Source organism: Echinops telfairi, unplaced genomic scaffold (genome assembly GCF_000313985.2).
Source record: "Echinops telfairi isolate 266 unplaced genomic scaffold, ASM31398v2 ScPeMD7_3;HRSCAF=10, whole genome shotgun sequence".
Taxonomy (NCBI): Eukaryota; Metazoa; Chordata; class Mammalia; order Afrosoricida; family Tenrecidae; genus Echinops; species Echinops telfairi.
Window position 1 is genome coordinate 15324188 of NW_022103899.1, and position 13546 is coordinate 15337733.

At 39.9% G+C, this 13546-nt stretch overlaps 1 protein-coding gene across 1 annotated transcript in view; it reads left to right on the top strand.

Moving 5' to 3' along the window:
• Nucleotides 1-6266: 6266 nt before the first annotated feature.
• The window catches only part of ANKAR (ankyrin and armadillo repeat containing), an 82860-nt gene continuing 75580 nt past the window's right edge, over nt 6267-13546 (top strand). The window contains exons 1-2 of the mRNA XM_004701488.3: nt 6267-6867; nt 10380-10817. Of these exons, the coding sequence (XP_004701545.1) occupies nt 6267-6867; nt 10380-10817 (1039 nt within the window). The remainder of the gene's footprint in view (nt 6868-10379; nt 10818-13546) is intronic.

A 13546-nucleotide genomic window follows, 5' to 3' on the forward strand; every position in this document is an offset into this window, starting at 1 on the left:
GCCATTTGATTGGTTATTGCTGCTGCTGTCAGAGTCCCTTTGAGGAAACCTGGGACTCTGGAACATGGAATGAGAGCCTCTGATGGCTCTTCAAATCCCTCTGAACCCTCAGATTTCCAGAGTTCCCTAATATGATCTACCACTTCCCTTGGACTGGAAGATTAACTGCCAAGGTCTCCCTAAAAGACAGCAGGTGCTTCCCTCAGGAGTTGCTTCTACCTTCTTTACTGACAGCAAGACTAATAACTAGGCTTAAGTCTGAGCATGACTAGATTTGAAGAGTGATATGTCTGATAAAATAGATTTGCACCAAAGGAGCTGTAAGAGCAAACATACTAGCAGGGCCCTGCCCAGAATACCTGATTTTGGAATGAGAGTATTTGACAACGGAGGCCAGAATGTAAAACTGGATAAGCAAGTAGACTTGGGAGGACTTTTTTAGAAGATGGAATTTAATTAACAGCCTGATAAGGATATCAGGGGAAATACTGTCAGGATGGCTCATAGAGCCTTAGAGAAAATGGTGGGCAATGCCAAAAGAAGTGCCCTTGACAAGTAGAAGAATAGATACAGAATTGGAGGGATGTGGCGTGCTACAAAGGATATACGTGAGACCAAAAACCCAACCGAGGATTACATTCTATAGGATTTTTTAAAAATAGGACTGCACTAGAGAGGGAATTAATCCAATGTCACTAGAAAGTTTATCAGTGGCTCACGTCTGAGGAAGCCAACAGCCTCATCTTCTAAAGAGCAGTTGATAAATTTGAACCACTGACCTTGTGAGAAAGGCAGGGAAGCCATATCTGACCTTGTCCCAAGTCCAACTATAACAAGGCAGGGATCAGACTTGCCCCCACCTTCCAATCATTCTTAGGCCAAACTGATCTTCCCACACTACTTTTCTACTGGGTTCCATAATTGATCTTGCAGTCTCGGGTGGAACTTCTATCAAAGCTTTGTTTTATCCCATGCCATGGCTTCTGGTGCTTCTAGTCTGAGCCTTAACCACTTTACACAGATCTTGAACCTGACCCACTGTTGGCTCCTCCACCTTGGTGTTCCTGGGAATTCCTTCTTCCTGCATCTGAGATGATTATACACAAGAACCCCAAACCAAAGTCTGCCATTCCAGTTGATGCCAACTCATAGTGACCCTAAAGGACAGGATAGAATTGCCCCTGTGTTTCTGAGACTGTTCACAGGAGTAGAAAGTCACTGTTTTTCCTGAAGAGTGGCTGGTTGTTTCAAGCTATGGCCCTTGCAGATTGCAGCCCACCTATAACCACTCTGCCAACAGGGCTTTCTTCTTTATTGTGATTTTAACTAAAAGTAACCAGGATAGAAAAGTCCTATTAAGAAATTTCACTAGAGCAATTCTGTGGTTATCCTACGTTTAAGCAGTTGACCTCCAAGTGTATAGTCGGTGACGATGTATTTGCAAACAGTACCTTAGATTTGGCATTAATATGAGGAGGGAAACCTGGAAAATAACTTTTCTGTTTCCCACAACCGTGGGGAAGGAAAATGTTCAGGCATTTCAAAGTCTGTTGACCCAGTCAATATGTCTGAGAATGTGTTTGCCTTTCCTGAACATAGAGCCTCAACCAGTGCCACTACCTGACAGCTTATGCCTCCTGAGTCGCAGATATGGAATCCCAGACAGTACAGCATCTCAGTTGATGTCACCAAGGGAACCACTTCACAGCAAAGGAAGTGCAGGACCTGTGATGAAGTGCCAAGTTGACCTCCAAGACAACCCTTGCCAAAGATTTGATTCAAGTTAAGCCATCAGGGTCCATGAATGACAGCAATGACATTGACATATATGTATTTTCTATATAGGTGTAAACATACAAATCTCAAACAATGGCATTTTGACATCATCTTGCCCTAAAACCACAAACATTTGTTGATTACTCCCATTGTAGATAAAACATAATACAAGAGAACCTCTATGTGGCTAATTTCAGTGGAAGAGTTTCAGTTCTTATTTCCCTGACCTAGGAATAGCATCCAATGGTGCTGGGTCTCCTTTGTTTTATTTACTGTTTTAATGTTTAGTAGTCATGAACATTCATTAATCACCAAGTATACTGTAACTGTCGCTATATAGAAACAATTCTTATATAGTATCTCTGTCACTAAGCTTACACTCTAAAATGAAATTAATGAATATTTTAGCAAGTGTTTGAAGATAAGGTTATTTCTGGTACATTGTTAAAAGGCTTGGTTTATGATACAAAGAATCTTTTAATTGTACCAAGAATTTTCCAGTTAGGTAGGCTTGCTAAGAGTTTTTAAAAATGATTTCAAATTGTCTTAAAGGACTTCAAATAAAAAAATGCTTACTGACATGAGTTTTCCAGCAACCAGAGCAAGCCCTATTCTGCCGCCCCCCAAAAAAGTATTCTGAATTAGACTGTCTTCTATTCCATTAATAACTTTACAACTTCCTCATTCCTACCCATGTGTACAGACTCTAATGATGTTCCTAGCCTAGAAGAAAGTATTGTATCTAAAATAACTACCCTAAAGTCTTAGAGACTCAACAAGTCAAACCCTTACAAAATATTAACTCGCGTTTTAACAGAGGACTGAGTAGAGACAATGGTGGTACCTTTGGCTACAGATGTCTAGCTATGTGAGATAAGCAAAGCAATTGAGTTCGATCCATGGATTATCAAGGTGATTAAAACACAAGTGTAGGCACAGGCTGGCTTTCCTGCTTTGTATTACTGGTGTAGGGGTGAATTTAGCATCAAGAACCTATTCTATCCTATTTTACCTATATCCACAGAATAATAATAAATACTAACTTTCACATTGCTGTTCACAAATGAGCTGACAAAGGCACACTGAAAGAACTTTTTTATTAACCATTTTATTGGGAGCTGACACAAGTCATCACAATCCATGCATACATCCATTTTGTCAAGCACATTTGTATATTTGTTGCCATCATCATTCACAAAACATTTGCATTCTATTTGAACCCCTGCTATCAGCTCATTTTCCCCCTGCCTCCCATCTCCCCCCTCCCTCATGAACCCTTGATAATTTATAAATTATTATTACTTTGTCATATCTTACACTGTCCAATGCCTCCCTTCACCCACTTTTCTGTTGTCCATCCCCCAGGGAGGAGGTTATATGTAGATCGTTGTAATCGGTTCCCCCTTTCCACCCCACCCTTCCTCTACCCTCCCAGTATCGCCACTGTCAGCACTGGTCCTGAAGGGATCATCTGTCCTGGATTCCCTGTGTTTCCAGTTCCTATCTGTACCAGTGTACATCCTCTGGTCTAGCCAGATTTGTTAGGTAGAATTGAGATCATGGTAGTGGGTGGGGAGGAAGCATTTAGGAACTAGAGGAAAGTTGTATGTTTCATTGTTGCTACACTGCACCCTGACGGGCTCGCCTCCTCCCTCCCCACCCCCAACCTTCTGTAAGGAGATGTCCAGTTGCCTACAGATGGGTCTTGGGTCCCCAATCTACACTCCCCCTCATTCATATAATGATTTGATTTTTTTGTTCTTTGATGCCTGATACCTGATCCCTTTGACACCTTGTGGTCACACAGGCTGGTGTGCTTCTTCCATGTGGGCTTTGTTGCTTCTGAGCTAAATGACTGCTTGTTTACCTTCAAGCCTTTAAGACCCCAGATGCTACATCTTTTGATAGCCAGGCACCATCAGCTTTCTTCACCACATTTGCTTATGCACCCATTTGTCACACTGAAAGAATTTAATTCTTACTGTAAAATACAAAGTTATCTTTAAACTACTGAGGACACACAGTCTTAAAATGCATATTACTTTCAATCATTTATTTAATTTCTAAAAGAATACTGAAAAATAATGTTTGGAAATGCATGCACAGTTTCTTTTAAATGCACACATACAAATATTTTAGTGGCAGACTGGTAGCATACTGAAATTTCTTGGGAAAAGCAACAATTTTCCTTTCAGATACCATCCTGGTTATTTTGTTTTAAACTGATAACATAGTAGCAGCAGCATATTTTAAATGTTCATAAAGCCTGCTTTGCATAATAAGCTTATGCACAAGAGTGAGTGATCTTGAAAGTTCAGGATCAACTTTTTTTAAAGTTAACTACTTTTGACCTAAAATAAACATTTTCAATATTCTTATCCCAATTTAAAAGTCAATTACAGCTCTTACAGAGGGCTTCAAAATTTTAAGGAAATCTGGAAATAAAAGATAATGGAATTTTTTCACAAACTTTTGGGAGCAACCTCATATTTATATTAAATAAAAACCAATCAATTATGAGATTTAAAATAGAAAGCTGAATCAATTACACATCAATATCATTCTCCCTCATAAGATGATAGGTATTAATTTCACTGGGTTTTAACTTTAGGGTAGTTTAACTTTATGGTTCTAACTTTAGGGTAGTTATTTTAGATATAATACTTCCTTCTAGGCCAGGGATATCATTAGGGTCTTTACACATGGCAAAGAATGAAGAAGTTGAAAAGTTATTAATGGAATAGAAGACAAACAGTCTAACTCAGAATACTTCTTTTTTGGTAGGTCTTGCTCTGGCTGCTGAAAAACTCATGTCAGTAAGCATAAACAAAGTTAAACAGCTGAAATATAATCAATACTGTGAATATAATTGAATGAGTTCTCTTGGTTCCTGTGGGTTTCTAAGATTATAAGTCTTCATAAGACCAAAAGAGCCTCATCTTTCTCCCTCAGAGAGGCTGGTGGGCTCAAACTGCTGACCTTAGCAGCCCACCGCGTAAGCCATTGCTACCAGGGCTCCTTCTCACTCTAACGTTTTTCACGTTCAGCTTAAAAACGTAACGTTCCAACCCCAGATCTACATTTGCTTTTCTTCGTGTACCCTTCTTACACCGATTAGATACTTAAATATGTATCTCTTTAACGAGACGCTCGTTCCAGTATCCGTGCTTTCTAGCGTTCAGAACAGTGCTTGGCTCACAATAGGTGTTCCACGAGGGATTGTCGAGTGACGACAGAGGTGGGATTCCAGCTTAAGGGGATGCAAACGTCCTGTTCGGTCGTTCTGTTTCAGAAGAGAGAAGCAGCGAGGGGAAGAGAAGACTAGCCCATTACAGAGCCCGGCTGCACTGGGTGCAGGGAGGCCCGGACTCCTGGGCGCACAGACAGGCTGTGGACAGGTTTCCAAGGTCAGGTCCGAGGGCTTCCACCTGCGCCCAAGGCTCCAAGCGGAGCACCACGTACGAACGGGCTCCCCCCAAGTTCTTGGCCCAGGAAAGCGCCTGGAGTATCATTTCTAAGCGGCTTGCTTCCTCTCATTGTCCTTTCCCCTTTCTCGTGTCTGTGGTGGACACGATCTGGTTGTGGGACTAGGACTTTGACTTGATTAGGGTCAAGCCCGGACTCTGATCCTGAAAGATTATGAGCCCCCAGTGAGTCCTGTACCCTATCTAGGCGCCGTTACATTGGGAATAACCAGGCCCATTTCTCCAAGCAGGGCTGACAAAGCGTGGTCCCAAGATGAGCAGCCCAGCAGCTCTGGAACTTTCTGGAAATGATTTTTCTCTGATTCCATCCCAGACACGGATGAAGTAGCAAGAGCAAATAAAAAACTCCAGGGAAGGCTCCAGAACTCTGTTTCAGGAAACCCCAGGTGATCTGATGCTAGCGCTTGGGAATCATTGTATAATTGGAGATGATTAAATGAAAAGTGTGTTGTGCATAAATAATTTATAGATAGTGGTCATGATTATTCTACTTCAGGAACTGAGAAACATCTAGTTGCATGGAAATAGAAAGCTAAGCAAGCACTGATTTTCTTTCGTTCCCTCTCTTCCTCCTTCTACCCTTTCTTCCTTCTTTTTTCTAAAGCAGGTCCTTATTGTCTTGCTTAAACCAACTGAAAACCAGAGAAACATATGTACATGCCCCCCAAAGGGTATACAATAGGTGCTTCTCATATCTAAACTTACATTTCTTCTTGACATGCTTTTTAGTATTTTTTTACTTTTTTTTGAAAAGAAGAAACTGAATAATATTTGAGATTTTAAAATGATTTCAACTACTTTAGTAATTCAAATGTCAGCTTTCTTATGTTGCAGTTAGTTTATGATGGAAGCATTATGAATGATTATTAAGAAAATACCTTACAAGGATGAAAAGTACAGATTTATTTCCTGATAAATCCGTCATGGCAAATGTTATTGGCTGTCTTTTCCTCTTTATTCATTACAGAAGCCTCTTAAAAAGGACAGACTAGAACTTAATTAAAAATGCTAAGATTACCCAAGAAAGGCTTAATGAGATTTGATCAAGTTCAAGATGAAGAAACTTACCTGGAAAACTTAACAATACAAAGAAACGCTTCTGCTTTTTTTGAAAAATATGATCGAAGTGAAGTACAAGAGTTGCTTACCACTGCACTTGTTAGCTGGTTGTCTACTAAGGAGGACGCTCGCTTTCAAGTAGACTTCCCATGTGGAATCATGAGTCATATAAATAATGTAAACTTCTCTACCGCGATTCTGCTGATGCCAGTGGACCCTACTGCGCTCTTAGACTACAGAGTAGTCCATCAGATCATAAGGGAGTTGTCTATTGGAATTTATTGCTTAAATCAAATTCCTTCAATCAGTTTAGAAGCTAATTACGATCAGAGTTCTTCTTGTCAGTTGCCTCCAGCTTATTATGATACCAGAATCGGACAAATTCTGATCTGTGTTGACTACATGCTGAAAGCATTGTGGCATGGAATATACATGCCCAAGGAAAAGCGAGCCAGATTCTCTGAATTGTGGCGTACCATTCTGGACATTGATCCAGATGGAAAACCTCAAACAAATAAGGACATTTTTGCAGAATTTAGTACAGCAGGTAAGATAATTGACCAATTTTTCTGTTTAGTTTTATGAAAGTCAATTTTGGGTATTTAAAACATAATTCATCTAAGGTATATTGAGCCATCACTTCTTACTGAGGGGGTTCTTAAAACTTCAAAATCTCTTTTTGAGACCATTTAATATTTTTTAATGCCACCAAAATTATGTGTTGAGCCGAACACCTTTCCTCTTTCATCTTAATCCCCAATTTCTTCAGAATGGATCAGTTCCAAACCACATGATGAACAGTTTTCTGTTTATACTCTATGTCCAATAGGTCACAGGAGTATAATCAGTAACAGAGTCAAGAAAATAGTATTATCATAGCACAATTAGAAAATTTACAAAGTTTAAAGCAATGACTTGGCTAGATTAGTCACCCTTCTATATTGATTGCCATTTTACAAACTCAAAAAAGAATCATATAATAATTGGTGTTACCAGCAATATTTGTAAAATATCATTAGGTTTGTCTATAGCATTAGGTTTCTGAAATATTTATTCTTTGCTCACCAAATTTTTTAATTCCTTTCTTGTCTGGGCTCTTTTTCTAAGCCTATATATTCAAGGATAATGGATGCCATTAACTCGACTTCTACGCATGTGTAAATTTTTAGTCTAGTTTCTTGGTAGCAGGCCAGGTGGAAAGGAAAATGTGTGCCCCAGACATTCCTGTCCACTGCTTGCAGTGATCTATAAATATGTCTAATCACTTGTATTGCATAGATATCACAAGTTTTTGGACACAGACTTAAAATTGTGTATAGATTAAATCTGATTGGCGAAACATCAGAACATTATTTTCATTTTCTGTATTTTTTGTTTATTCATATTGGAGTTTTATCTGAGATGTGTTATGTCACTGGGGGCGTTAACCTCTTGAATTTGTGTTATACGAGTTTCAATTTTTCAGTATATGAAACCCAGGACTGATGAACCTATGGGGACAGCAAGTAGAATAAGGGTTTCTGGAGAAGTAATGAGGCGGGTGGGGGCGGTGGGGGTAATATGGAGACAATGTCAAGGAGCCCAAGAAGGAAAAGAATGTTTTGAAACTGATTGTGGTGGCAATTGTACAATCCTGCTTGATGTGATTGAACTATGGAATGATATGATATAGGTATGAACTCCCAACTTTTTAAAAATAACATTGTTTAGTAGGTCTATAGTATCTGAAACTTAAAAAGGATGACAACTCACCCTCCAGTAATAAAATGACACAAAGATAGCTGACTTCTTGAGGAGTCTATGAATATATGTTGACTTGTACATTTCATGTAAATTAACTGCATTATTGTCATTAGGTGCCATCAAGGTGGTTATTACCCATAGCAACCTTATTGTCATTAGGTGCCATCAAGGTGGTTATTACCCATAGCAACCTTATGCACAACAGCACGAAACACTGCCGGGCCCTGCACCATCATGGGCCTTCCTCTCCTTTGAAGCCCCTCTACCCCACTGAACATGATGTCCTCCAGGGACATGTCTCTCCTGACAACATGTCCAAAGTTAACTGCGAAGTACTATTACAAATACAATCGTTTCAGTTATTAGTTTTTTTTCTGGGTACTGCCGCCATCCTCTCTTTTAGAGAGGTCTCCCTAGACACCTTCTGCATCTGTTTGGTTGTGCTGCACTATGATGTACTGCTCTCTGAAAGTCATTGTCCTTGTCAAACCAGAACTTCACTGCTAGAGTCACTTGTGACTCGTTCTCACTGCCATTGAGTCATAGAGACCCTATAGGGCTGGGTAAAACTGTCCCTGTGGGTTTCCAAGACCAGCTCTAGCCTCCTCATTCTCCCCCAGAGCCGCTGGTGGTTTCAAACGACTGACCTTGCCTTTAGCAGCCCAGTACATAAGTATTACACCGCCAGCGCTCCTCCCCGCTGCCTCCTCCAGACCCCGTTTCTGAGCTGGGTCTCCACACAGGTCCGGCTGTGAGGCAGGCACAAGGCTTGGTGGTAGTTTACGATGCTTAGGACGAGCCCTCAGGACCCCCTCCTCTAAATGCTGTCTCTGCGAGTTTTGTCTTTGGTTGGCCCACGGCCTCCTGTCTCCTGCCAGGAGCTCACCAATGAGTCTGGGACCCGCGGAGGGGAAAGAGCTGTGGATCCTTTTATTCATTACACACAGACTCACTGAGCCTTTGTTTCCAGCCCAGCGAGGCTTTCCCAACCTCCAGCTATGCTTCCTGTCTCTGGGTCTAGAGCCTTTTTAGACCAATCTCTAGAGAGTAAGCCTGTCTTTTGCTGTCACCGGGAGGGACATTTCTTTGCCTGACTGCGCTATCTGGGGAAAGGGCCTAGGCTTAATCAGACTTCCTTCTGAAATAGCTTCTAATTTCTAAGCCTTTCTGCGGTTCTGTAGTGAAAATAGGCACCCTGGTGGCATAGCAGGCCACACATAGGGCTGCTAACGGAAAGGTCCTCTGAGAAAGGGGGGGTTTTCTACTCCCTTAGAGAGCTACAGTCTGGAACCCCACAGGGGCAGTTCTACCCTGTCCTGGAGGCTCACTGTGAGTCAGAATCGCCGCGATGGCAGTGAGTTCTGAAAATCACTTCTTGGATGTTAACTCCCGCCCCCTCTGAAGCCACAAGGTTTAGAGAGGTATTCATAATGCTCTGGCTTATATATATATTTTTAACTGACAAAGACACTTTTGTTTTTTTAATAATCTTTTTATCATTTATTTTTAAGCGTTTGCAAAAGGGAGGTGATGAACAAAAGTGGCCATCGGGGGTGGGGGTGGGGATCAAGACTCTTCAGGCTTTTTATACATTTGATGAAGAAAAGGATATGGGGAAAATATTGATGTGTCATTTCCCCGTGAAGGCTCTTCATGTTGAAGACTAACTTTACATTTTCTACAAAGTCATATTTTATAACTCACAGCAGCTTTCTGAAGCCGAGAATAAGGGTTTTGTTGTAAATGTAACATTCTTCTCAAGCCAATTTTACACTGAGAAAGTCTTATTTGTTTCAGTTAGCTCTTTGGCTCTTTGCTAATTGTGTGTGTGTAGCCCTCACCTGCATCAAGGCAAACTACATAAATTATGTCAGAACAAGCGGCTGTGCCCAACGAGAAGCCGATGCCCATGTAAAGATGGGGTATCTTGGTAGGCTTGTTCTTCCGTATTTCTTTTGCCAAGACTTACATTAGTGTTCTCAATGTGTTTAGGTCTTTATCTCTCTATTGGATGGACAAGTCACATTAACAGCATAGGTTAACCATTTTGCTCAAGTTTTACTCAATTTGTAAAAGATTGGGACTCTAGACTTTTAAAATCCATAATCTCCAATTTTGTTTTCACTCTGCTTAATTACCTACCCACTCATTCACCTGTTTCTCTTCTTATGCTATTCCATTGGCCCGTTATTATTGATTAATTACCATGTTACTAGGCTCTCAAGGTATATAGCTCAGTTTTTAATCAGCTATATCTGTCCAGAAGTCAAATACGAAATGTTTGTTGTCTGAAAATTTTCTTTCTTTTGCATGAAGGCTTGATTGATATTACAAAGGATCCAGATTTTGAAGGAATATATGATGATGATATGAATGAAGATCCAACATATGAACCCAATAGCTCTGAAGAAACAGCTCTGTTCATGAAATATGCTGAACATATTCTGTTAAAGTTGACATTTAGTACCACGCAGGTTCAACAGTACAAAAACGTCTTTATATTTGAAACAGATTATTGGCTTACTAATGCTATAAAATATAATCAGGATTATCTTGATATTTGTACCTACCAGAGACTGCAGCAAAGATTATATCTTCAAAAAAAAATTATTCAAAAACAATTAGAAAAGAAAGCAGATATCAGAAAAGGGATAGGATACCTAAAGTTAATATGCTTTCTGACTCCATTTCTACTGACTTTAAAAAAGAAGATGAAAGTTCCATATTTAAGTTCTCTGCTTCCACCATTTTCAGGTAAGATTAGCAACCAAACACAAACATAACATACGGGTATACAGACCTGAGAAAATAACCTAGTTTAATCAGGTTATGTTGGAAGGCAAAAACTGTTATGTTGGAAGGCAAGAAAAAATAAAATAAATTAATGTAACTAAATTAATTTAAAAATACATAGTATGAAAAAAAATACATAGTATGTATACATAGTATTCAGGAATCTGCATGTATTTTTCTTAATTATTAGATTGATAATTAATATAATTGATATATGTTCACCAGAAATGGTTTAAACTACTTGCTTAAGGGTTCTAAGTGATGAAGAAAAAGAACATTGCAAATTGAGTAAAACTTGAGCAAAATGGTTAACCTATGCTGTTAATGTGACTTGTCCATCCAATAGAGAGATAAAGACCTGAAACTGAAGAGTGTGGAAAGTTTTCTATATCTCTTTACAGGAGAGATAAGTCAGATCTTGAGCTTCAGCCCTGCCCGACTTAAAGTAAGAGGCTAAAATGGATGGAGATAGTAAAGAGAGAGGCAAAAAGTGGAGAACAGACAGAGATTGTAAGAGGTGGAGAGAACTAAGAAATCAGGGGATTATTTGAGACACAGTCTAAGGTCATTTTTAACCTGAGGTGAAGGGAATACATTCCGGCTGAAAGTGGAACCAGAGAGAAATAAGAAAACTATGGTTCAAAATTTAAAATGAATTTGTGTCCAAGGGGGTTGGCTTAACTTCATTTAGAATAAGTGGGGTGAAATCAAATGAATAATACATTAGTCAACTGTTATGCTTTGCTTTGAAAACATATGCCTAAGTTACAGCAACATAAATATGGAAAATAGGTCTTGTTTTTACATTTTTTTTGGTATGAAGATCGTAGTCTTTTTGTAAAATTGACATAAAAAACAAAAACCAAGCTCACTGCCATGGAGTTGATGCTGACTCATCGCAGCCCTATACTTACTGAAAAGTACTCTAAACAATACAGATTCGTGCAAAAGCAGTCAAAGAAGGAGGAGGAAGAAATACTACTCAGAAATAACCATCAATCCTTGTTGAAACATGTCAGTGGTTCTAAATGCTCATATGGAATCCACACATAGACTAAGAGATAGTTGTTTTGAAAGAACAAGGGGATGCTACATGGTTTAAAATCAGAAAAGGTAGTTTTTTCAGGGTGGTTTCCTTTCATCCTGCTTATTCAATCTGGATGCTGAGAAAATCTTCCAAGAAGCTGGAATACCACTACATCTGAGCAAGAAGCCAAGGTGCTCTCAGGATTACAGATGCTGTGGGGATCCTGGTGCTGCTGCCATTCAGCAATATCTGCTAGAGCAGTGGTTCTCCACCTTCCTCATGCGGCGACCCTTTCATACGGTTCCTCATGTTGTGGTGACCCCCCAACCATAAAATCATCTTCGTTGCTACTTCAGAAGTGTAATTTTGCTACTGTTATAAATTGGGCGACCCCTGTGAAAGGGGCATTCGACCCCCCAAAGGGGTTGTGACCCACAGGTTGAGAACGGCTGTGCTGGAGCAAGGTGATAGCTGCTGGAGCAAACAAGGTGAAGATGGCTCTTCTTTCCCTTCCCCTTTCAGTCTCTGGCAGTACCTCCTATTGGAGAGCAGAATTGGAAGCCATCAGTAAAGAGTATGCGATTGTAAGGTATCGAAGGACAAATATAGGGCTGAAGACCCATAGACAAATAACTGATAGACCTGAGTGAATTTGGTGACAAGAACGGAAAGTTAGTGACTTTCATCACTGTTGTATTGTGGTGGGTGAAGACAAGCAAGGTGAAAGCATGAGAGAAATAGTACATCTCTGAAGACGGTCAATGTGTAAATCCAAGGAAGCGGTAGTGGATTCAGTTCCAGAAGTAGAAGCTACGAGCCACCGGATTCATGAAGTAATAGGAGAAACCCAGAGCAAAAGCGATAACTCAGAATGCATGTCTGTGTTCCCTTTAACACCAATCATTTGACTGCAGGTTTGAAAAAAAATTTTTTTCTTTTGAGATTTTTGCATTGAAATTGTGTGGATCCTATTCTGTCTCTTCCTCTAACATCAGGGTGCTCAAGTTGCTCTGTAAAGGATTCCTCTCTAAGGGATGTTAAAGCACCTGTTCTTGTTAGGCCCTAACAAGTTAGGGGCGATTGAATTGGTTCTGACTCATAGCAGTTCTCCCTCCTATGAGAGAACTTTGGTCTTGCTCTATCTTAGCAACTGTTGTTTATTTGTGCCCATTGTTGTAGCTACTGGGTCAGTCTGTCTTGTTGAGGGTGTTTATCTTTTGCTGACACTCAACTTTCTTCAGGGATTGGTCTCTCCTGATAATAGGTCCAAAGGGTGTAAAGCAAAGTCTCTCCATACTAGCTTCTAAGGAACATTATGGCTGTACTTCTTCCAACATAGATGTTAGTTCTTCTGACAGGTCATGGCACTTAATATTATTTGCCAACACCAGAATTCAAAGATATCAATTATGCTCCCTTCTTTATTCAATGTCCAGCTTCTCTATGTGTATGAGGCAGTTGAAAATGTCATGGCTTGGATCAGATATACTTTAGTTTCAAAATAACATCTTTGGTTTTTAGTGCTTTAAAAGTGCCTCGTAGGGTGTGATCAAAGGTAATGTAACCGAGAGGAATTACTGAAATCTAAATGAGGGCTGAGCATGATAGTGGGACAAGAGGGAAGTAAAATGAAATAGGGGAAAGAACTAGGAGGCAAAGGGCA